The sequence below is a fragment of the Tamandua tetradactyla genome, chromosome 3, assembly GCF_023851605.1.
Source record: "Tamandua tetradactyla isolate mTamTet1 chromosome 3, mTamTet1.pri, whole genome shotgun sequence".
In the NCBI taxonomy this organism is placed as follows: Eukaryota; Metazoa; Chordata; class Mammalia; order Pilosa; family Myrmecophagidae; genus Tamandua; species Tamandua tetradactyla.
This window is the reverse complement of record NC_135329.1, coordinates 69,623,073-69,648,221: the sequence shown is the minus strand read 5'-3', so window position 1 is coordinate 69,648,221 and position 25,149 is coordinate 69,623,073. Positions and strand designations below refer to the sequence as shown.

General features: G+C 37.7%; 1 protein-coding gene, 1 non-coding gene and 1 pseudogene across 4 annotated transcripts in view; 2 read left to right on the top strand and 1 right to left on the bottom strand.

The window, feature by feature from the left end:
* Nucleotides 1-25,149, top strand: part of NBAS (NBAS subunit of NRZ tethering complex) — a 585,536-nt gene that overhangs the window by 259,630 nt on the left and 300,757 nt on the right. For all 3 annotated transcript variants that reach the window (XM_077153236.1, XM_077153235.1, XM_077153237.1), the window contains 5 exons: nt 570-632; nt 3,015-3,137; nt 17,468-17,570; nt 20,618-20,847; nt 24,685-24,797. In XM_077153236.1, the coding sequence (XP_077009351.1) occupies nt 570-632; nt 3,015-3,137; nt 17,468-17,570; nt 20,618-20,847; nt 24,685-24,797 (632 nt within the window). The remainder of the gene's footprint in view (nt 1-569; nt 633-3,014; nt 3,138-17,467; nt 17,571-20,617; nt 20,848-24,684; nt 24,798-25,149) is intronic.
* On the top strand, nt 2,158-2,950 carry LOC143677374 (large ribosomal subunit protein uL6 pseudogene; annotated as a pseudogene).
* Nucleotides 20,935-21,041, bottom strand: LOC143678451 (U6 spliceosomal RNA). The gene has a single exon (XR_013173261.1). It is a non-coding gene; the product is annotated as a U6 spliceosomal RNA (small nuclear RNA).

The window sequence follows — 25,149 nt, the reverse complement described above, 5'->3', positions numbered from 1 at the left end:
GTTGTCTTTCTCCTAGTCTCCTGTCCACTTTCTTCCACAGAAAGGGTGTGCTTATTACCTCCACTGCTTGCTTGGGATTATCTGTTTGATGGGTTTATGTCTTCCTGGTTCCTTAATGGTGAAATGCACTTGTTTCCCTTGGGCAGAGGAAATTATGACATGGAGGACTCCCCCGAGGACACAGAATCTTAATAGAAACTCCCCAGGGGTCGGAGAATGGTGTGGACAGGCCTAGGAGACAGTCAACATACAGGATTGCGCTCTTCTGTTTTATTTGTTTGAAAGAAGAATAATAAATGAAGGCTTTACCCTTAACTCAGGCTCAAAAAAAGGGCCGATGGATTATTTATTTTTTGCCATCAAGCAGAACCGAACCGAAAACTAGAAACTGGCAAATCTGTAAGAGAAGATATTGGTGTCTCCCATATTTTTTATCCTAATCTCTTGAGACATGAAAGATGCTGAAGTATAGGGGAACATGATTCCCTTTTTGCACTTAATTGAGATTATTATTTTATGTAAAAACCACTTTTAAAACTTAATTTCAATATTTTTTTTAACCCCTTTAGTCATAAGACAGAATCAACCGCAGCTCTTCATGACATGGTAGACCAACTGGAACAAATTCTTAGGTGAGAAAAATAATCTTTTGACTTTGTGCTGATTAACAGGGTCTTTCTAAGAAAATGTTACCTTAAGTCTGCCCATAGTCATTCTGACCTATTTGCTTGAGTTTCTTGGGAATGCATTTTCTCGATAACAAATACACTGCCAGCTTACTGTGGTAGCATAGTAAAGGAATAAGAATATGGGCTTTGAAGACGATAAGCCTAAATTCAAATCCACATGTTGCCGCTTACTTGCTATGTGATTTGCGCCTAGGGGTTCTTTAGTGTTTAACTCATGAGATTGTGGAATTAATATTAGATTAAGCATTGAATGTTCTTCATCAATGATAAGTTTACAAACAATGTTAATTCCTACAGCAAGCATTGAACCTGTTACCAAAATGTTTATTATACCCCTATCTTTACACTGCAGGACAAATTACATTTGAATATCTGGACTTTTTCATATTGCACTAAAGTCTGACATAACTCAATGACAACTTCTTTGTTGTCATAGTGACACCTTAAACTTTCTTTTGGAGCTTGAAATCCTCCCAGTTTGCCATTTAGAAAGTCTAATATTATTTACAAATATTTGTTTTTATATGTCTGTGTAAATATGAGTGTAGTTTTTAAATATGTGCATTAAAAATAAAATTTAAAGAAAAATATAAACCTTGTTCTTCCATTGTATAATTATTGAGATTATAGACAATCACATCACTTATGTAAATGGTTGCATATATTTTAAACTATAGTAATTTGTAGTCTACTAACTAGAAGTGGTAGTCATTCAAATTAAGGGACTTTAGTTTAAAAATATTTCAAATTTTATTTAAGGGAACAGAATGTGTGAGTTTCATAAATAATTTACTGTATAATTTCTTTCCTTAGAGATCTTTATTATTACCTAGTCCAATATTTGCTACTCCGTTTTCTGAAAGTGATGCCATTGTATTTCCTGAAAAATATTTAATAAATCAGGCTTTTCCTACTATAGATTGTCTTGTTACCTATTCTTCCCCAACATCCCTGAAAAATTCAGTATAGTTTGATTAAAGCTTGGTAACTTAGGTCAGTACAGATTCATTTCATGCAAATCTGAATAGTTATCTGCATAGTTACTAAATACTGTCCAACCATGCCATGCATGGTGATTAATTCGTAAATATGAGATTCGGTGAGACCGACTATGTGTAGGCATAAACGGTGCTGATGAATATGGAATTGGTCATCTCGGGAAGATCCATATGAGACCCAAAGAACTGTGACACATCTGTTCTTAGAAAATGATGTTTAAGGGAGAATTGAGCCCTATGATCTCTCTGGAGTCCTTCAGTTCTAAAAATCATTTGCTTGTAACTTTTCCAGCAGCCTGATCTATAACCAGATACTCAGTGGGATTGTTAAGTAAATCTTAACAATCCCAGTGAGTATTTGAAATTATAGACTTGGTTTAATTGACTTGATGGTTTTAGAGTAGAATGAAATTGCAAAAAAAGATTGTGAGATAGAGATATCACATGCTTTTTTTTTTCATATCACTTAGCCCAAGTATATTGTACTAAAAGTCAATGGGGGGGTTCTCTTTGCCGCATTTGTTGCGAAAATGAAGACCATTCTCAGCAACCAGACTGTCAACATTCCAGAAAATGTTGACATCACGCTGAAGGGACGCACAGTTATTGTCAAGGCCCCTGGTGAACCCTGCGAAGGGACTTCAATCATATCAGTGTAGAACTCAGTCTACTTGGGAAGATAAAGAAGAGGCTTGGGGTGGACAAATGGTGGGGAAGTAGAAAGGAGCTGGCTACGGTTTGCACTATCTGTAGTCATGTACCGAACACGATCGAGGGTGTTACACTGGGCTTCCGTTACAAGATGAGGTCTGGGTATGCTCACTTCCCCATCAACGTTGTTATTCAGGAGAGTGGTTCTCTGGTTGAAATCCGAAATTTCTTGGGTGAAAAATATATCCGCAGGGTTCGGATGAGGCCGGGTGTTGCCTGTTCAGTATCTCAAGCCCAGAAAGATGAGTTAATTCTTGAAGGAAATGACATTGAACTTGTATCAAATTCAGTTGCTTTGATTCAGCAAGCCACAACAGTGAAAAACAAGTATATAAAAAAATTTTTGGATGGTATCTATATCTCTGAAAAAGAAACAGTTCAGCAAGCTGATGAATACGATATAAGGAGTTGTATAACAATGGAAACAAGATACCAGACCTATTTGATTTTAAAGATGCAATTAAGTTCATCTGTTAAAAAAAAAAGTCATTGGGGGAAATGATTTGATATATAATTTCTTTATTTTAGGAGGATAAATTTAATATGTAAAATTGAGTCATACACTGTTTTTTAAATTTGGTAGCAAGACTTTAAATAATTCTTCTTTCACTTACAGTGTGTCAGAGCTTTTGGAGAAACATGGACTTGAGAAACCAATTTCATTTGTTAAAAACACGCAGTGCAGCTCAGAAGAGGCACGTAAGCTGATGATTAGATTGGCCAGGCACACTGGCAGAAAGTGAGTAATATGGAAAATTAATTGTTACCTATACACGATTTAACAGAAATCAAATGCTTTGTTTTTTATCTTTTTTTTGACAGTTTCTTTGAGCTATAACTGACATACTGAATCTGTACCTTTTTAAAATGTATAATTTGATAATTTTTGAAATATGAATATATTTTTGAAACTATAACTGTAGTCAAGATAATGAACATATATATCTACCACTCCCAAAAGCGTTCTCTTGCCCCCTTTTTAAAATTTTATTTTGTTAATTAAAAAATTTTTTAAACATAACAAACAAAAACATTCTTACCATGTGATCATTCCATTCTACATATATAATCAGTAATTCATAATATCACATAGTTGTATATTCATCATGATCATTTCTTAGAACACTTGTATCAATTCAGAAAAAGAAAACAGAAAAACGTTCGTACATACCATACCCCCCGTCCTCTTCATTGATCACTAGCATTTCAATCTACTACATTTATTTTAACATATGTCTCCCTATTATTTATTTTTAATCTGTATGTTTTACTCGTCTGTTGAAAAGGTAGATAAAAGGAGCATCAGACACAAAGTTTTCACAGTCACACAGTTACATTGCGAAAACTACATCATTATACCGTCATCTTCAAGAAACATGGCTACTGGAGCACAGCTCTACATTTTCAAGCAGTTCCCTCTAGTCTCTCCATTACACTTTATTTTTGTGTATATTTTTTTCTGCATCAGTTCTGATAAAATAAATTTTATTTTTCTGGGAAATTGTCCATTTCATCTTCTCCATTACACTTTAACTAACAAGGTGATATCTATTCAATGCAGAAGAATAACCTCCAGGATAACCTCTTGACTCTGTTTGGAATCTCTCAGCCATTGACACTCCATTTTGTCTCATTTCGCTCTACCCCCTTTTGGTCGAGAAAGTTTTTTCAGTCGCTTGATGCTGAGTCCCCTCATTCTAGGATTCCTGTCCCACGTTGCCAGGAAAGTCCACACCCCTGGGAATCATGTCCCATGTAGAGAGGGGGAGGGCAGAGGCGGTGAGTTTGCTTGTCGTGTTGGCTGAGAGAGAGAGGGAGGCCACATCTGAGCAACAAAACAGATTCTCTTGGGGGTGACAATTAGGCCTAATTTTAAGTAGGCTTAGCTTATCCTTTGTGGGGCTAAGCTTCATTTAAAAAAAGCTTTTAAACCGTTCCTTCTGCTTATCATTATAACCCTCCCCAACCCTTCCCCCAGGCTACCACTAATTTGATTTCTGTTACTATGTATTACTTTGAATTTCTCAAAATTTTATATAAATGGAATCATACAGAGTTTTGTTTTGTTTTGTTTGTTAGACTTTTTCACTTAGTGTAGTTATGTTGTGATTCATTAATGTTGCATTGTATATTAGTTGTTCATTCCTTTTTTATGTTATTTCTGAGTAGTTTTACATTGTGTGTTTGTCTATTCACCTGTTGAGGAGATTTGGGTCTTTTTTTAAACCAATCTGGCAATCTTTGCCTTTTAATTTAAGTAGTTAGGTCTTTTATACTTCATTTGATTTTTTTTTTAATGTTTAATTTGATTTTGCTGTGATTAGTTTTAGCTGTCATATATATCTACTTTTGTTTGTTTTCTCTATTCTTTATTCCCTTTTATCCCTTTTCCTACCTCTTTTTGCACTGAGTATTTTTGTTCCCTTTTATTTATTCACTTTTGTTAGCTATAACTTTGATTTGTTGTTTTCATGGTTATTTAAAGTTTAAATTATATGTCACCTTCATGTACTATTGCATGCCTTCCTTTATAATATAAAGGAAGTTTACCTTTATGTTGTAGCATTTTACCACTGTTTCTTCCATCCCACTTTTTAGCAGTGGTCATACATTTTATTATTACATATATTATAACCCTCTCACATTGTTATTTTCAAACAATGATCTTTTTAAATGATATGGATAATAGGGAAAATATTTTATATTTACCCTTGGAGTTACAATTCTTTTGTATTCTTCTTTCTTTAATGTGGGCCCATGTTTGCATCTAGTATCATTTTCCTTTTGATTCATTCTTTCAGCTTTTGTTTGTTTGAAAAAGTCTTTCTCATTTGTCTTTGAAAGACATATTCCCTGGGTATTGCATTCAGATTTGACAGTTTTCCTTTAGTACATCACGTGTAGACAGTACTTACACTCCCGCACTGTTGCTCTGCTTGCATTGTTTCCAGTGAGAAATTTGCTGCCATCTTAATCCTGTTTCCAATGCATTAATATGTCTTTTCCCTCTGGTTGTGTTTTTTTCTGTTTGTTACTGGTGTAATCAGTACAATTTTGGTGTTCCTTGGTATAGTTTTCTTCATAATTCTTATGTGTGGAGTTTAAGCTTCTTAGTTGTTTGTTTTATAATTTTCATCAAATTTGGAAAAATTTTTATTGTGTCTTCAGATATTTATCTCCTCATTCCTGCCCTTTCTAGGTGACCACAGCGCACTATGCTCTTATTTTTCAATTTCCTCATCTCTTTGTGTCTCATGTTTGGATAGTTTCTATTGCTCTAATTGTTCCCTAATCTTTTTTTTTTCTTAATGTCTAGTTTGCATTAAAACAGTGAATTTTTCATCTCACACAAGTTTTTCATTCCTAAAATTTATGTATGAGCCTTTTATTTAAATTCCATGCCTCTAATGAACTTTTAAAACATTTTACACAGTTATAGTCTATTTTTTAACATTCTTGTCTGCTTTTTCTAACATCTTTGTCTTTTCTGGTTAAGTTTTAAGTGATTTTTGTCCTCATCTGACATTTGTTCCTGCTTTTTTGTATGCCTGATGATTTTTGATTGGATACTTTCTGTATACTGAATATTTTTCCACTTTTATTAATATTCTTGAGCTTTTTTTCTAGGGTACAGTTAGTTTACTTATAAAGAGTTTAACCCTTTGCTTCTGGCTTTTTAAAATTTGTTACTTGAGACTGCAGATGTGTTCTTTCTAGGGCTAGTTATTCCCCACTGTTGAATCAAGATGCTTTCATGTACTTTACCCAAAGCCATATATCTTGAAGTGTTCCAGCTTGCATGAGTTGAGCATTGTTTCCTCTTTACCTAATTCTTTCCCTAATTTCAACAATTTTAACATATATGTGCTGTATTATGTACCCCGGAAAAGCCCTGTTTTAATCCTGATTCAATCTTGTGGGGGCACCATTTCTTTTCATCATAGCCCAACATTGTAGTGCAGGAATTTTTCATTAGAATATCTCCACCAAGATGTGGTGTGGGTGTGACATTTTGAGTAGATGGAGATGTGACGGGCTTGATTTGTTTACTTGAATCCTTTAGAAGGGTAGGCATTTTGAAGAAACCTCAGGTCCAACTGAGAGAGCAGATGTAGATGCTTGGAGAACAGTTGCTTCATAGAACAGAGACATGAATGTGTGGAGATGGTTGGAGCTCAGCAGATGTTGCTGTGTGCCACTTCATGAGATGTTAAGCAAGCCAGACTCTGAGGAGAGCCAAAGGAAGCCAAGAGATGAAAACCAGCTCTGGAGAGGCAAAGTGAGGAATCTCCACAGGAACAAAAGCTGAAAGCAATGGAACCCAGGAGCAAGGAACCAGCAGATACCAGCCATATGCCTTCTGAGCTGACAGAGTTGTTCAGGATGGGGGAAGATAACCCCTTGTTGGTGCCTTAATTTGGACCTTCTTCTTGGCCTTAGAACTGTAAACTGGTAATTTATAAAATTCCTTTATTAAATGCCATTCCATTTCTGGCATATGGCCTTCCAGCAGCTTAACAAACTAATAGTTCTCTTATGCAGCTGATCTTTCCTCTCTGGTACTTCTCTATCTGCTTTGGTTTTCCTGAATCTCAGCTCTGTGTCCTCCATTCTGGGAGTCCATAGGCCTTTGCTTGGATCTCCCTTCTTGCACTGTGGCCTAGAAACTTTGTCATGGTGGTATGCTTGGGAAGACCTTGGACTGCTCTCATTCATTTCTTACCTCTCAGTGATCATTGCCCCTTGTCTGATACCCATGATCTTTCAGTTATTTAGTTGTTTCAAGCTGTATGTTTAATCTAGGCTTTATTGCTTCATCTTATCTGGAAGTTGAATTCTCTTTTGAACTGTGTGTTTCATGTTTTCTAAATCTGTGGAAGGAAGTCATATTAGGGAGTTTGGGGTCACTTCCATCCTGCGCAGGACACTTGACTTGGTAATCATACTACCTGAATTCTAGTGCTAATTCCACAGTATATCAGGGCCATTTTTTTAAAAATTGTATTGGTATAGAACCTGCATATAGAAAGGAGAGAAAATTAAATTGTACTTTATGAATTTTCATAAAATGAACATACATCTGTCATGGTCAGGTTCATGTGTCAACTTGGCCAAGTGGTAGTACTTGTTTTACTGGTTGGGTAAGTGCTGGCCTGTCTGTTGCAATGAGGACATTTCATAGAATTAAATCATGATCACATCAGCTGCATCCACAGCTGATTTCATATGTAATCAACCAACAGGAGTGTCTTCTGCAATGAGTGATGCTCAGTCTAATCACTGGAAGCCTTTTAAGGAAGATTTAGAAGAGACAGACTCTCTTCCTGTTTCGACTGACAAGCCTCTCCTATTGAGTTCATCCAGACCCTCCATCAGGAATCATTGGCTTCACAGCCTACCCTGTGGATTTTGGACTCTGTGTTCCCACAGTAATGCGAGACACTTTCATAAATTTTATATTTGCGAGTGTTCCCTGTTGATTCTGTTTCTCTAGAGAACCCTAACTAATACATCTTGGTACCAGGAGTGGTCCTTAAGAAACAGAATCTTAGAAATGGGTTTTTATGAATGGTTTTCTACTCTGATGAACTCAAAGGTGCTAAGGACTCTGATTCCCATAATCAGAATGACACTCCCAATCCATGGAGTGAGTTGGCAAAAGTGAGTCAAAATATCACCATCCTATTCTCCTAATGCTTTGCTTGTACAAAGTCAGGGTCTGGGGGATAATGTTTTTGACACCTTTACAGAGTTTTGTGAAAATGGAAGGTATAAATATGTTGGCTGATTGTTGTTAGATGCACTGGATACATTAATGAATGAAAGGGATGGGCTTAAGGCTTCAAACAAGAAGCTTAAGTGCCGTCTGACAGATGTAGAAGTTTCTATGAGTGTCCTGAAAGAAAATCTTATTTTCTGCAGTTGTAGACTTGAGAGCTCTGAAAATCAAACTCAGAATCTTACTGTTAGAGTAGTAACTTTACAATGTAAACTGAAATCTCAGTCTTGCATGGTGTCTGCTGTTAAAATGAAGGCATTGATTGGAAAGGAATGGGACCCTGAAAAATGGGATGGTGACATATGAATTGATAATGATGCCAATGGACAGGTTGAAATCTTAGGTCATGCTGAGTCTTCTCTAGATAACCCTGTAATAGTCTGCCTTGAGGACATAGCCGCCCCACCTCCAGCCTGCCATGAGGACTTGGTGACCCAACCTCCTCCTGAAGGGATTAGCCCTAGAGTGATTAATCCTGTTTCACCAGATGAAGCTGCAAATGAATGCCCTGAACCAAATGGCTTCGAAGATATTTCTAATTCTTTTCATGACCCACCCCCACCACCCCTCATTTCTTCCAGACCTATAACTAGACTAAAGTCCCAACAGGCCCCTAAAGGTGAGCTACAAAGTATCACACATGAGGAGGTGTGTTATACTCCAAAGGAACTGTGTGACCTTTCCAATTTATGTAGACAGAAATCAGGGGAATATGTGTGGCAATGGATTTTAAGGGTATGGAATAATGGTGGGAGGAATATAAGGCTGGATCAGGCTGAATTTATTGATAAGGGCCCACTAAGCAGTGATTCTGTGATCAATGTTATAGCTTGAGGGGTTAGAAAAGGTATTAACAATTTGTTTGGATGGTTGGTTGAAACATGGATCAAGAGGTGGCTAACATTACCTGAGATTGAAATGCCACAACTGTCCTGGTATAATGTAGATGAGGGGATCCAGAGGCTTAGAGAGATTGGAATGTTAGAGTGGATTTATCATGCAAAGCCTGCTCTTACACCCCAGGAATGTACGGAGGATGCACCTTTTACCAGAACAGTGAGGAATAAATGTGTGAAACTAGCCACATCATCCCCGAAGAGCTCTGTGGTTGCACTTCTCTGTACGTCAGATATTGCTGTAGGGACTGCTGTCTCTGACCTGGAATCCTTAAACACAGTGGGGATGACAGGATCCTGAGTTGGCAGAAGCCAGGTGGCAGCACTTAATAGCCAAAGACAGGGTAGTCATAGCTATTATAATAGACAGCAAACTCAAAGCAGGAGTCAAAGTTATATGACTCGCAGAGATTTGTGGCATTGACTAGTAAATCATGGGGTATCTAGAAATACACTAGAAGGGCAGTCTATTAAATTCTTGTTTGAGCCATATAAACAAAAGAGTTCTAGGTCAAATGAACAGAAACACGCAGTCATGGCCCCTCAATCAAGTTCCAGACTTGAGATAGTTTACAGACCCAGAGCCCCTTGAATGAAGGGGAGGCCAGGTCCCTTGATCACTTGGAGACCAGGTGATCAATGAAGTTTTAGCTCAGGTCTGTCTCACATTGGGTCCAGTGTGCCCCCAAACCCATTCTGTAGTTATTTCCCCAGTTCCAGAATGTGTAATTGGTATAGACATACAGCAACTGGCAGAATCCCCACATTGGCTCTCTAACTCATGCATTGAGGGCTGTTATGGTGGGAAACGCCAAGTGGATGCCACTAGAACTGCCCCTACCTAGCAAAATAGTAAACCAGAAGCAATACTGGATTCCTGGAGGGATTGCAGAGATTACTGCCACTCTTAAGGACTTGAAGGATTCAGGGGTGGTGAGTCCCACCACATCCCCATTCAAGTCTCCTGTTTGGCCTGTGCAGAAAACAGATGGGTCTTGGCGGATGACATTGGATTATCGTAAGCTCAACCAGGTGGTAATTCCAATTGCAGCTATTGTTCCAGATGTGCTATCATAGCTTGAGCAAATCAGTACATCCCCTGGTACCTGGTATGCAGCTATTGATCTGGAAAATGCTTTTTTCTCAATAGCTATTAGTAAGGACCACCAGAAGTAGTTTACTTTCAGCTGGCAAGTTTAGCAATATGCTTTCCCTGTCTTACCTCATGGATATATCAACTCTCCAGCCCTATATCATCATCTTGTCCCCAGGGACCTTGATCATTTCTCCTTCCCACACGATATCACACTGGTCCATTATATTGATGATATCATGTTGATTGATCCTAGTGAGCAAGATGTAGCAACTACCCTAGACTTACTGGTAAGGTGTTTGAGTATCAGAGGATGAGAAACAAATCCAACTAAAATACAGGGACCTTCAACCTCAGTGAAATTCTAGGTGTCCAGTGGTATGGGGCATGTTGAGATACCCCTTCTGAGGTGAAGTATAAGTTGCTGCATCTGGCCCCTTCTACAACCAAAAAAGGCACAATGCCTAGTTGGGTCTCTTTGGATTTTGGCGACAACATATTCCTCATTTGGGTGCGCTACTCCAGCCCATTTATCGAGTGACCAGAAAAGCTGCTAATTTTGAGTGTGGACCTGAACAAGAGGAGGCTCTGCAACAGGTCCAAGCTGCCGTACAAGCTGCTCTGCCACTTGGGCCATATGATCCAGCAGATCAAATGGTGCTGAAAGTGTTAGTGGCAAATAGAGATGTTGTCTGGCGCCTTTGGCAGGTCCGTATAGGAGAATCACAATGCAGACCCTTAGGATTTTGGAGCAAATCCTTACCATCTGCTGCAGATAACTACTCTCCTTTTGAGAAACAGCTTTTGGCCTGCTACTGGGCCTTAGTAGAGATTGAATGCTTAACTGTGGGCCACGAAGTTACCATGAGATCCGAGTTGCCTATCATCAGCTGAGTGTTGTCTGACCCACCAAGCCATAAAGTTCAGTGTGTGCAGCAGCACTCTATTGTAAAATTTAAATGGTATATACTAGGTAGGGCCAGAGTCGGTGCTGAAGATGCAATTAATTTACATGAAGAAGTGGTCCAAATGCCCATGGTCTCCACCCCTGCCACATTACCTTCTCTTTCCCAGACCAGAGCTATGGCCTCTTGGGGAGTTCCTTACACTGAGTTGACTGAGGAAGAGAAAGCTCAGGCCTGTTTACAGATGGTTCAGCACGATATGCAGGTACCACCCAAAAGTGGACAGCTTCAGCACTACAACCCCTTTCTGGGATGTCTTTGAAGTACAGTGGTGAGGGGAAATCCTCCCAGGGGGCAGAACTTCGAGCAGTGCACCTGGTTGTTCATTTTGCTTGAAAGGAAAACTTGCTAGAGGTATATATGTATACTGACTCATGGGCTGTTGCTAATGGTTTGGCTGGATGGTCAGGGACTTGGAAAGACCATCATTGGAAAATTTGTGACAAAGAGTTCTATGGAAGAAGTATGTGGATAGACCTTTCTGAGTGGGCTAAAAACATGAACGTATTTGTGTCCCATGTGAATGCGCACCAGAGGGTGACTTCAGCAGAGGAAGGTTTTAATAATCAAGTGGATAATATGACCCATTCTGTGGATACCAGACAGCCTCTTTCTCCTTTCATTGCCCAATGGGCTCATGAACAAAGTGGTCATGGTGGTAGGGATGGAGGTTATGCATGGGCTCAGCAACATGGACTTCCACTCACCAAAACTGACTTGACTACTGCCACTGCTGAGTGCCCAGTCTACCAGCAGCAGAGACCCACACTCAGCCCCTGATATGGCACCATTCCCCGAGGTGACCAGCCTGCTACATGGTGGCAGGTTGATCACATTGGACCACTTCCTTCATGGCAGGGACAACAATTTGTTCTAACTGGAATAGACACATACTCTGGATATGGGTTTGCTTTCCCTTCATGCAGTGCTTCTGCCAAAACTGCCATCCGTAGGCTTACAGAATGCCTTATCCATCGTCATGGCATCCCACACAGCATTGCTTCTGATGAAGGAACACACTTCACAGCAAATGAAGTGAGGGAATTGACACATGCTTATGGAATTCTCTGGTCTTACCATGTTCCCCATCATCCGCAAGCAGCTGGATTGATAGAACAGTGAAATGGCTTTTTGAAAACTCAATTATGGTGCCATCTAGGTGGCAGTAACTTGACAGGCTGGGGTAACGTTCTCCAGGAAGCTGTGTATGCTCTGAATCATCGTCCGCTGTGTGGTGCTGTTGCTCACATAGCCAGGATTCATGGGTCCTGGAACCAAGGGGTGGAAATGGGAGTGGCACCACTCACTATTACCCCTAGTGATCCACTAGGAAAATTTTTGCTTCCTGTCTCTGCGACCCTGAACTTTGCTGGCCTACAGGTTTTAATTTCAAAAGGGGAAATGCTTCCACCAGGAGAAACAATAATGATTCCAATGAAATGGAATCTAAGACTGCCACCTGGTCACTTTGGGCTACTTATGCCCCTGCATCAACAAGCCAAGAAGGGGATTGCATTATTGTCTGGGGTGATTGACCCTTACTATCAGAGGGAAATAGGACTGCAGCTATACAATGGAGGTAAAGAAGACTTTTCTTGGAATATAGGATATCCCCTAGCACGTCTTTGAGTACTACCATGCCCTGTGATTAAAATCAATGGAAAACTGCAACAACCCAATCCAGGCAGGACTACCAAATGTTCTGAACTTCAGGAATGAAGCTTTGGGTCACCCCACCAGGCAAAGAACCATGGCCAGCTTCAGTGCTTGCTGAGGGTAAAGGTAACATGGAATGTGTAGTGGAAGATGGTAGTGATAAATATGAACTTCGTCCACGTGATCAGTTACAGAAACAAAACTGTGATGCTGTTTTGTTCCTGTTATACTATTTAAGTTGTAAGATATCAAGTTGAAGAATGAATATTACCCATGGACTTGCCCCGTATTGTGGAGAGAATTAATGTGTTTCCAGTTATATGCAGGACTGTTGAGTATTGTTAGGAGAAAGAAAAAAAAATTGCATGTTAATATATTTTTTTTTTTAGAAATTAGGTATGGTTTAAGGTGATTTATATATCTGTCGTGTTGACAAGGGGAGGACTGTCATGATATGGTTCATGTGTCAACATGGCCACGTGGTGGTACCTGTTTGTCTGGTTGCGCAAGTGCTGGCTTGTCTGTTGCAATGAGGACATTTCATAGAATTAAATCATAATCATGTCAGCTGCGTCCAGAGCTGATTCCATTTGTAATCAGCTGAGGAGAGTGTCTTCTGCAGTGAGTAATGTGCAGTCTAATCACTAGAAGCCTTTTAAGGAGGATTCAGAAGAGACAGGCTCTCTTCCTGCTTTGGCTGGTTAGCCTCTCCTGTGGAGTTCATCTAGACCCCTCCATTTTGATCGTCGACTTCACAGCCTGCCCTGCAGATTTTGGAATCTGTGTTCCCGTCATCACGTGAGACACTTTTATAAATTTTATATTTGCGAGTGTTCCCTGCTGATTCTGTTTCTCTAGAGAACCCTAGCTAATACAACACCTGTGTAGCCACCACTGAAGTATGCATGCCTTGGTTACAGATCAGAGGACTCGGTAATGTAAAATGTCAGATTTTCCCAAACTGCCCTCTTTTTTCCTTCCTCGTTAGTCACCATTCCTCATCTTTCTGAGACTAAGAGCTGCATGTGCAGTATCAGCACAGTGACCGCTACGTGGTGATCTCAGAAAGTATTGTTGAGTCACTCTAAGAGTTTGGTGGATGAATGACTTATTTGTTTTTTATTCCCACTGTCTCATTGTGTATTAGGTATTATGTCCTCATTGTTTCAAAAGGCAAGTGTAGTTGCCACTCTTCACTTTATTGGAGACCTTGAATATCAGGTTAACAGGAATGTGCAGTATTTCCAAGATCATGCTGACTCTAGCCTAGGACCTTCTCTTCAACAGGGAAGCATCACCATTGCAACTAGGTCATCCACCATCCTCCCACTGAGTCCCATAAATAGTATCAGCAGCTACTAAGGTGATCTGCTTCCTGTGATTATGTGAGAGAGATACAGAAGAGAATATGTTTACCCTTTTCAAAGTATTTGGCTTGCAATGCAATTAAATTATTTCTTGTATTCTGATGTGCTGGTTTGAAAGTATTATGTACCCTAGAAAAGCCATGTTTCAGTCTTGATCCAGTCTTGTGGGAGCAGCCATTTATTTTAATCTTGATTCATCACTGTAGGTTGAAAACTTGATTGGATTATCTCCATGGAAATGTGATGCGTCCAGTTGTGGGTGTGACCCTTGATTAGATGGGGATGTGATACCACCTATTCCAGGTGGGTCTTGATTAGTTTAGTGGAATCTTTTAAAAGAGGAAACATTTTGGAGAGTGTCAGAATTAACAGAAGCCCCAGAGCTTGACAGAAACGTTACAGCAGAGCTGACACATATGAATATACATGGAGAACAGAGCTGCAGATGTCTGGAGAAGTTTGCAGCCTAGCATACGGGTACTGTGAGATGTAAAGCAAGGTAGAACCTGGAGAGAGCCAAGGGAAGCCAAGAGATGAAAGCCAGCTCTAGAGAAGTAAACTGAGGAGCCCCCACAGGAGCAGAGGCTGAAAGCAAGGGATCAGCAGATAACAGCCACATGACTACCCATTTGACAAAGGTGTTGCTCACCCATCAGCCTTTCTTGAGTGAAGATAACCTCCTGTGGTGCCTCAATTTGGCTACTTTAACTTCCTTAGAAGTATAAACTTGTAACTATTAAATTACCCTTTATAAAAGCTGTCCCATTTCTGGTGTACTGCATTCTGGCAGCTTTCAAACTTAACACAGCTACCATGGCTTGGCCTTCAGCAGATATTTGTATGAACATTCTAAATGGTGGCAGATCTCATGGAATCTGTCACAAATCAAGTTTTCCGATTTTGAATACTATATACCATTTCGTCCTAGAAGATCCACCTCTGCTCCAGTGCTACCCCTCATCATGTTTGTATTCAGGGTTTGTTCTGTTAATTTTGGAACCTCATATGGCTCCTTCAAGTTCTGCTTAGTTCTTATTGCCCAAATGTAACCTGAGAAAGGACAGTGTAAATAATGTCTTATAACTTATTTTAATCAGAATCTCTATTTAGTGCTGGTCAAACAAAAGAAAACTTTAGTACCATCTGTCCCATGCTGATGGCTTCCAGAAGAACAGCTGGGCTATGGGAACTTGAATTCTGTTCAACAGTGCCTAGGTATGATTTTGTCAAACTAGCACAAGGTGAACACCTGCTTCTTCAAACTTTCTGCTGTTCCTCTTCCTGCAAGAAAGATCTGAAAGACTCTCCGGTTCTTTGAGGTCCACTAAAAGAGTTCATATACTATTACCAACGGAAACAGTTCATGTGTTACCCTGAAATACATGCAAATACAGCTTTATTATTATTGTTTTGGCCATGTGTGCTGAAAAAATAATGTTCTTTTCTGTCATTGTGTGTGGAACAGGAGTAATTGTTCATTTTGTGTAATGAACATCAAATGCCATAGGCAAATGTAGCATGTACTTCTTAAAAAATTTCTGGACAAAAATTTCTAAAGATTGGATTTTTCTCAGGAATAATCTGCAATGCATGCTTTCCCCTAGCAATAATTATTATACAGAGAGAGTCTGTTTGTTCTGTTTTTAACACATAGCATTTGGAAACAGTGTTGATTTTTAACGACATTATGAAAGATCAAAAGAAAAAGATGTTTGAGAAGAAACATTAATCCAATTGTTTATCTGACTACCAACAACAAGATAAACAAAAAACTGCCTTTTTCAAAGAATAAGATTCATATTATATAGAACTTAACTAACGTGAAGAGAATATTTAATATGAAGAGAAACATAAATGATCATTCAAATTTATGTTTTTAACAAACATGAACTCTTGAAAGAGGCAGAATTAGGGCACATTCTTCCTCTTAGTACGATATTAGTAATTGTGTGTGTGATTACAGAAAATGAACTCTGTTGGTAATCTTCAGATTCATTCACATTTATTGAATACCTTTTATATGCTCGAAAAATGGATTTTTTTTTCATATATTGTAGTTAATCCTCCTCTTATATAAAAAGGAAATCTGAAGTTGAGAGAGATTAACAATCTTACTTAAATCTGTAAAGGTAATTGAGCTCGTTAAAAAAATTTACTAAAATCTGTAAAGGGTATCTGAAGCTGAAAGAGATTTAAAAACTTACTTAAATCTGTAAAGGTAATTGAGCTCGTTTTCAGAGTTAATCTCATGTATCCCTTCTAATCATTCTCTGAGCTGCTGTGCTTGGAGTGAGGAAACTGAAATTCAACAACATTAAATGAATTGCTCAGGGTCACACAGTGAGTTCATGGCTGTGGGTGGAAGCACCCACAAAGCCCTTTCCCCTGTCATAGGAGGATCTAAGCTATTCACCCCTGAACTCTGGAACCCTGGAAGCCAGCATGAAATGACATGTGATCAAGTAGATTGTGTGGGCTCACTGCTTAATATCAGATGGATTCCTCACTGGCACACTGGATCTGAACTGGAGAGCTGTCAATGGATTAGAAGTACCTGCTGTAGACGGTCTTGTTTGTTGACTGATGTGTCCCTTGAGGGTACCCTGAAAACTGTGCCTGTGTAATCCTTCAGAAACTCTTGTGGGCCTCCAGGCTTCTTCCAGGTCAAACGGGGCCACTCTTATGGCTTCCCACATGTGGCCCAGTCTCCTTACACTTGGACCATTCCCTGGGAAAGACGACTTCTGGAGTCCTCTTTAAATTGCCTCTGAAACAGCGGTCAAGGCCACCCTGCTGTGGCTCTTGTCCCGTGGTCTGACACCTGACATGGCCTGCGGCCGTCTTCTGGTCTGAATGTTGAGTCCAAGTAAATACCCTCACTGTTAGGGATTGTGGAGTGATAAAGATGGAATTCAAAACTGATTCCCGTGTCTCCAAGGGTTTTTTTCTGCTATATCATAACTGCTTTACCTCACTGTGATTTATTTTACCTTAGAAACTCACAGCTTATTTACCTTCACATTTCTAGCTGGTGCTCTTCCAGTTTCGTCTAGGCAGCCTGTGACAGAGCAAGCTTTGGCAGCATCTGTAGTATTGCAGCATTGTTGCCCAACTTTTCCCTCTATTTTAAATCCAAGTTTTAGGATTTAAATCCTAGAAATTCCCATGAGGCATATTTCAGTTGATCATTTGGGAGCTTGTGTGGCATGTGGAATAGCGGTACCAATTCTTTTTTTTTTAATTTTCAGTTAGTTGAAGAGAGATTTAATGAATTGTTTTCTTTTCCTCCTCTTTCTCTTATTTTTTTTTCCAGGCAGCCTCCTGTCAGTGAGTCTTACTGGAGAATGTTGTTGCAGGACATGTTAGCCATGCAGCAGAATGTTTACGTGTGTCTTGATTCTGATGCTTGCTATGAGGTAACTCTGTATATGTAATTTATTTCCCTTTAATTTAGACATTTTGGTAGTTACATTTTGTTTATTGGACACACTTATAGTCTTCACTATAAGCTTCATTATAAACAATAATATTAAATAACAGCTAATACCTGATCAGTGCTTTATAGTTTATTGAATGCTTCTGTACCTCACCTCCTATGTTGCATATCTCCCCTATCTAGTTTCATTGCAACACCCATTTAGTGGGTTAAGTCTCAGGTAGAAAAATATGAGTCATATTTGGCACCTCTTTCACTCCATAGTTTTGATAGTCATTGAACCTATTAAATATACCTGAGAAATACCTTTCATATCTGCCTGTCTTTCTCCTCTGCCACTCAGGGTCCTCACCATCTCTGCCAAGTTGTAGCAGATCTCTAACTCGTCTCTGTACTCCCTTGTCTCTGCCAAATTGCAGCAGTCTTCTAACTTGTCTCTCTACTCCCTTGTCTCTGCCAAGTTGCAGCAGTCTTCTAACTTATCTTTCCACTCCCTTGTCTTTTTCTAGTTTACACTCACCCAGAGCATTCTTTTAAAACAAACCTTTTCATGACGTTGCTCTCCTTAAAATGTGTTGCTGATTCCAGATCAGCAATGAGGAAGTAGCCATACTTTTCATAGCCTGACGAGCTCATATCCTAGCCACTCCCCAGGTATCCGACATTCCAGCTCCGTCAGATCACTCATGAGTCCCTCCTGCCTCTGCTCTGTTATGTTTCTGGGACTTTCTGCATGTTGTTCTCTGCCTGGAATGTCCTCTTTCTCCCTCTCTTACTTTCTTCTTCTAGCCCCTTTCTTTAACAGGCAGTTATTGTGTTTCTTTCATTTGGGCGGGCATTCCTCGGCAGTCATTTTCAGATCATGCGCATCCCCTAGTGTGTATCGTGCTGTCCAGAACATAAAGGATACTTAAGAAATGTTTGTATTACCCATAAACTACACCTGGTTTACATGGAAAAATGATCCAAGTAACCCAATTTGAATGATATGCAATATTTAAGAGATTTCTAATTTGAGTTTTTCTTGTTAAATAAGCCAGTTACAAATTCTATGAAATATTATTCATGCCCCTTTGCTTTCATATTACTGAGCGTGGTCCATGGATGAAATGAGAGTTGTAAAAATGGACCTCTGTTTTATATGATTATTTAGTGTTTAGTTCAAGCTGATTTTAAGAAAAGAGCTAGGTGCATTGTTTTAGAGACTATCGAGAAATCCATGGTTTTGTATTTCTATTTCAGATTTTTCAATGCTTGAGTATGTGTAATATTGCTTTTAATGATTTCAGTATCAGACTATGTATGACTCCTAGAAACTTCTCTTTTTACATTTAAAGCAAAACTTAAATCCCATTTCAGGAATATTCTATATGCACACCTAACTGTCATTAGTATGTTTGAAGTAGTGTTTTAAGTTGAAGTCGTGCTACTTTGGTATTTTCCTGTTTCTGACTCCACTTGAAAAATGGCAATAAGTACATTACACTTGAATTTGCTTCTATGTGGAGTAGTCTATCACATAAAGTTGACTTTATTTATTTAAACTTTTTTTTATTAGTTTTTGATATTTTAATGACTTTGGCTTCTAGTTTATCTTGAAAAGGTGTTTGAAAGCATCTTATGACAATTTTTGAAAAGGTTCTAGAAAAGACAATTTATATTTGATTAAGTTAAATTTTAAAATAGTATTTTAACACCTTTTAAATTATGCTATGCTGTCCTTTGGAATTTTGGCCATTAGGTTTTTTTGTCTTTGCATAATAATGGGAAAACTAAAGAGCATAATTTTGAAAATGTTAGTTAACGATTTCTATACAGCTTGTAGAATAGAAATTTATATTGCTCATTTTAGCAAAACATTTTAAGTTTCAGAATGAGTGAGTTGTATTTTTCAATGTTGGACAATGTAAGTCTTTGGCTTACTTGGAGAATCAGAAGAGCAGAGCAACTGTCATATAGAAGTCATTTGAATTAGACTTGGAGTAAGACATTTTCACCTAACAGATGAGTAGAATTTGCTTTCTGTTACAGTCTTTATTTCATAGCTGATTGCTTTGATCATTGGTATGATCAGACATATGAATAAAGTCTATCTAAAAATGTATCCCCCAGGAAGCTTAGCACAATGAAATGAAAATAGAGAGATCCTGTGGACCTATTGGATGACTTCTAGTTCTGAGGTCTTTCTTCTCCATTAAATCCTCCCCCCCTTTCTTTTTATATCTGTTGTTTCCATTTCTGTGCTAGTCTAATCCAATAGTGGAATGATAGGGAAGGGCATTTTTTGAGATGTCCTTGTGCTAATTATATTTTAACATTATTAGTGTAGGTTTAAAAGGATCTATTCATTTAATTACTTTATTGTAATAAGTATATAATGTTCTCAGGTACTTTTTAATTAATTGATGCTATTAGTTTTCTAGCAGAATAAAATGGTCTTTTGTATGACTGATTTCCATCAGTGGCTCTTGTTTTATTTAAATATTTTTTATGTTTGCTGGTTGGGAAAGACCCAATGCTATACTATATATTTTGATTTTAATGATAGGTTTGAGTATAACGTTTGTAACTTGACTATTTATTGGTAAAACTGAATTCAGATGCTTTCAGCAGTTTCATGAACTATATGTATTGTATTCAAAGATTTTCTTTTAAATATTAGCCTTCTTACACTAAAATATTATAAATAACCAGAGTGGATCCTGTTGATTGTGGGACAGTGTGTCTAATGCATTTTGTTTGTTAATGACAATGAGTTGTAGATACTTTACTGAAATATTCATGTAACACATTAAATATAATTATACATAATTTTCGTGAAATTAATTTTTTCTTCTTCCCAAAGCATAGATTTTTAAATTTGAAGTGAAATTCACATATCATAAAATTAACCATTTTGAAGTATACAATTTACCTCTAGGATGGATATATTTTTAATTTATTACATTTGGATTTCAGAGCCTTCATTTTGTTGAGAATTGAATCTTTCCGTCTTTGACACTAATTTCAATGTCTTTTTTTCCCCAGATATTTACAGAAAGCCTTCTGTGTTCCAGTCGCCTTGAAAATATCCACCTAGCTGGGCAGATGATGCACTGCAGTGCTTGTTCCATAAATCCACCAGCTGCTTTAGTCCATAAAGGGAAAACCCAGTACAGAGTCAGTTATGAGAAAAGTGTTGACTTGGTTTTGGCTGCCAGCAGAGAGTACTTCAATTCTTCCACCAACTTCACTGATAGCTGCATGGATCTGGCTAGGTAGAATAACTCCCCATTCGTCTCCAAGAGGGATTTTGGGCAGTCAGGATACACATGCCTACTGTTACTTTTTTTTTTTTTTTTTTTGTAAATATGGAATGCTTCATGAATTTGCATGTTTTCCTTGCACAGGGCCCATGCTAATCTTCTCTGTATCGTTACAATTTTAGTATATGTGCTGCTGAAGCAAGCACCCTACTGTTACTTTTGTTCTTTACTTTACAAAATCTGTTTATCACAAGTTCAGATTAACTAAACTGTTTGGGGCATGGCTATTTATTGCTTAAATATAGATAGATAGCTAATTATGCTATGATAGTCACAACTTCCTCTTGACCCTTCTTTCCTACCAAGCCTCCCACAGTTATTTTTGCTGATTGTAAGATTAGACTTCTTCTGATGGAAGAGATTCATGTGATAGCTGCCAATTCAAGTTCTGGAAATTTTTAGCACATTTAGGTGGGGTCTGTTGCCTTCCTATGGCTTCTGCTCTATTTAGAGACAAGGGTGCTTATTAGATAATAAAGCTCAAAATTTCCTTCCAGGTTGAAATTTCTAGGCCATGAGCCATTTCCTCACTTGACCTAGAAATTTGTACTGATATATTTGAGTCTACTCTTCTTGTGTAACATTAGAAAAAATGTGCGTTCATTGTCTAAGTCCATACTTATATAAAATTATGTTGATTTCTTTTCCAAGAGAATTTTTCTGATGTAATGTTATTTTTTATAAACTTAAATTTTATGGAATTAAAGGAACCCAATAAGTATGGATCAAGAAATAAAATATGTTTCACCTCTGTGCTAATGAATCTTAAAAGCTTCCAAAGCTCACCTTCCTTGTTCAGAGTTCCAGCAGTGGGCAGCTGGTCTAGTTGGGACACATCCTCTCCTCTCCAGTCTGTCCCATTTCCTGCTGTCCTTACCCGTAGCTGTCCCAGCTCTCTTCTCATAGAGTCTTGTTCCTCTGTAGTTTCTTCTTCGCTTCAGACCCTGGAAGTCTTGGTTTGTGTTTTGTTTTTCTTTGTCTGAACTCTCCTTTCCAGGACCCTGCTTAGTTCATACTGAGAGCTGAGCTGATCCTCATTCATTTCTAGAAAGTTTTTTTTTCAACTTGTTTTCCTTCTTCAGGGCAATTAGCAATTTTTCTGAGGCCCCGAGTTTCTCATGTAATCTCTGAATTTTTATTTCTCCATCAAAGAACCTGAAGTAAGCTGACAAGCTCGTTAGTGTGAGGTGCCTGTGGGCTCTGCAATGCCCTTGTTTGTTTTTTTCTTACTGTGCCCCATTCTTCAACTTCATGTGTTGAAGTTTTATCCTGACTTCTCCAGTTTTCTAGTTAGTAATGTAGAAAAGATTCTACATTTTATTTGAGGGTGAATTCTCTACTTTTTATTTAAATAAAATAGGGAGGTATTTTGAGCCTAATCCTTCTGAAACTGTATTTTGCATATATGCTTGTATATAATTTTTACAAAAATGTGCTGGTACTATGCATTCCTTTTTTTACCTGTTGTAGTTTTTGATTATTTTTATCTTTTTTTTTTCTAGTATACCTTTCTTTTTATGACATGCTTTTGTTTTCAGTTGTTTATTAGGCCAATAAATATTGATTTCATCTGTAAAATCAGGAAAGTAATAGGACCTGCTTCATTGGGGGACTGCAAATATTAGACAGGATTGCATAGTTGCATAGAAAGGGCAAAGTGAAATTGTCACATGAAAATAGTGTACATGTTGCCAAACTGTTCCAGTTGAAATCTCTATTAATAGGATATCAAGTGTCCCTTCACACTAATTGTTAGTCTCTCTAATTTTTGCCAGTTGAATACCTGCATCTGCTATTATAAATTCTGAGCTCCTTCCTAGCCTTTACATATTTTTCCTCTGGATTCATCTTTTTACTATTGATTCTTAAGGGCTTTTTGTGTATAAAGGACCTTTGCCTGTCTTAGATGTTTCCAGTTTGTTGCCCAGTTTATATTATATATGATTTATTCTTTCCGAAATTAAAAAAATGATCATTATTCTGCTCTGTTATAGTTTCTATTTTTTGTGTTATCCTTTGAAGGAAGTTTAATTCCCAAGACTGTTAAAAGAGTTCCTCATATTGATTTTTAGTACTTTGGTGGTTTAAAATTTTTTATTTAAATTTGAGGTCCATTTGTAAATTATCTGATGATACCTGTGATAGCTATTTAACTTTACTTCCGCCTCCCCAATAATGGTTGGTAGTTGTAGCAAAACCTTAAAAAGCAAAAGAAACTTTTTTCCCTCCTGATGTCTAATTTCAGAGAGAATCATGTTTTCTCAAACTGTGTTTTTGAACTTGATAGAGTTGTTTAAAGTAGTTAGTAAATGTTTTTCTTTTCTCCCAAGGGATTGTATATTTATTTCAGATGATGAAAATATCATACAGATTTGACACTGGGATTTATATTTGATCTTAATCTTTTTGGCTGGTGTTTCTCCAAGATCATGTTAAAATCTGTACTTCCTATATTTCGTCTTTGTTCCAACAGTTTCTTTTCCACAAAGAAACACCTTAATTTTAAAAAGATGCCATGTATTTATAATACAGCACTAAACTGATTGTGACCTGTGAGCTTGGCTGTATTTAAATGGTCACAGTTAAACTGGATATAGAAAACAGTTCATGCATTTTTAATAATCCGATTGTTACATTATAACTAGTTTTTTTATGGAGGAAGTAATACACAAGATGAAATATCAAACAATACAAAATGGATATATATTGAAACATCTCCCTCCTCATTGTAGTTCCCTTAATGCTATCCCTAAAATATGTTTTTTAATCCTTTTCTTTTATAGCCTTCTAAAATATTTTATTGAATACTACCCTCTTCTTTCTTAAATCACATAGGAGCTTACTATTTATATATGGCTTTCTTTGTCTTGCTTTTTAACATTTACAATCGATATTGCGATACTGATGTTTTTTCCATGAGTCCATATAGGTCTATTTCATCCCTTTTTAGTGATTGTAGAAAAGTCTATTTGGCTTTTATACAGTTTAATTAGTTCTCAATTTGGTGGATTAAAAAAAAAAAAGACTACAGGGTGGTTCAGGGATAGCTCTGTGGTAGAATTCTCACCTGCCATGTAGGAGACCCGGGTTCAATTCCTGGAGCCTGCCCATGCCAAAGGAAAAAAAAAATGATTACAAGCCATGTGGTAGTGAACATGCATAGTTATGTGGCTTTGGTCATATATGAGCCTATCTGTAGTTTAAATTCCTAGAGCTGGAATTCCTGAGTTCAAAGTTAGGAACACATAAATTTTTGAAAGATTCTAAGAATAGGTTATACATCTTTTACATTTGATCAGCAGTATATATGAGTGCTCAACTGATTTAAATTTGCAAAACAAGCTAGTAGTATATTTACTACTCAGTCATAAGATACATACTGGGGCTATGTGTGTTTGTCTGGTGATAAGTGATGGTGGTGTTGTTTAGCCCTTTACGGTCTGATATCTGCCTGTGTAGTCTCATGTCCCAAGGTTCCATCTGCACACTGTTAGAAAATAATTGTATTCATTAATTCAAACATAGTTAGTACACTTCCTCTCAATTAAAAAAAAATGCTTAAAATATTCCATGGATATCCCAAGGTCTTAGATTAGCAAATCACCTTTTCCTCTAGTTTAACTTGGTACTGCTTTACCAGTTGATTCCTCACTGATCAGGAAAAATGTCTCTTTTGAAGTTTTGCAAGTCATTTCTTTTTTGCTTTGAGAGACAAAATTGTGGACAAATCAAGACACCCTGATTTTCCTTGACTGATGACTGGAAATTATGTGTCTCCCTTCCTCCTAGGTGCTGCTTACAGCTGATAGAAGATGGACCCTCTGCCATTCAAGAGGAGCTGGATCTTATCCAAGCCCTGGAACGTCTTGAAGAATTTGGAGTAAAGATCTTGCCTTTGCAAGGTGAGTTTTGTTCTTAATGTTGTACTGTTATTAACTTATTTGCATTAATTTACTAGTGTTGCTTTAGTAGTAAGGATAATAAACAAATGGAAATTGTGGGGATTATATTGCACTGCTTCTCCTTTTAAAATATTTGTAATGTTTTCATAACTAAAATAAGTTTTTTTAAAACTAAAAAGTAACATTGGTTATTTAGTCCATTAATAGTAGAGCCCCCTCCTGCATTTTGCAAATGAAGTCATAAGTAGAAACCTAAAATAAAAAATAAAGCCAGCATTTTACTATACATGTATTTTTTTAAATTCACAGTTCTGTTACTGAAAAAGTAACTTTAGTAAACAGAGCAGTGAGA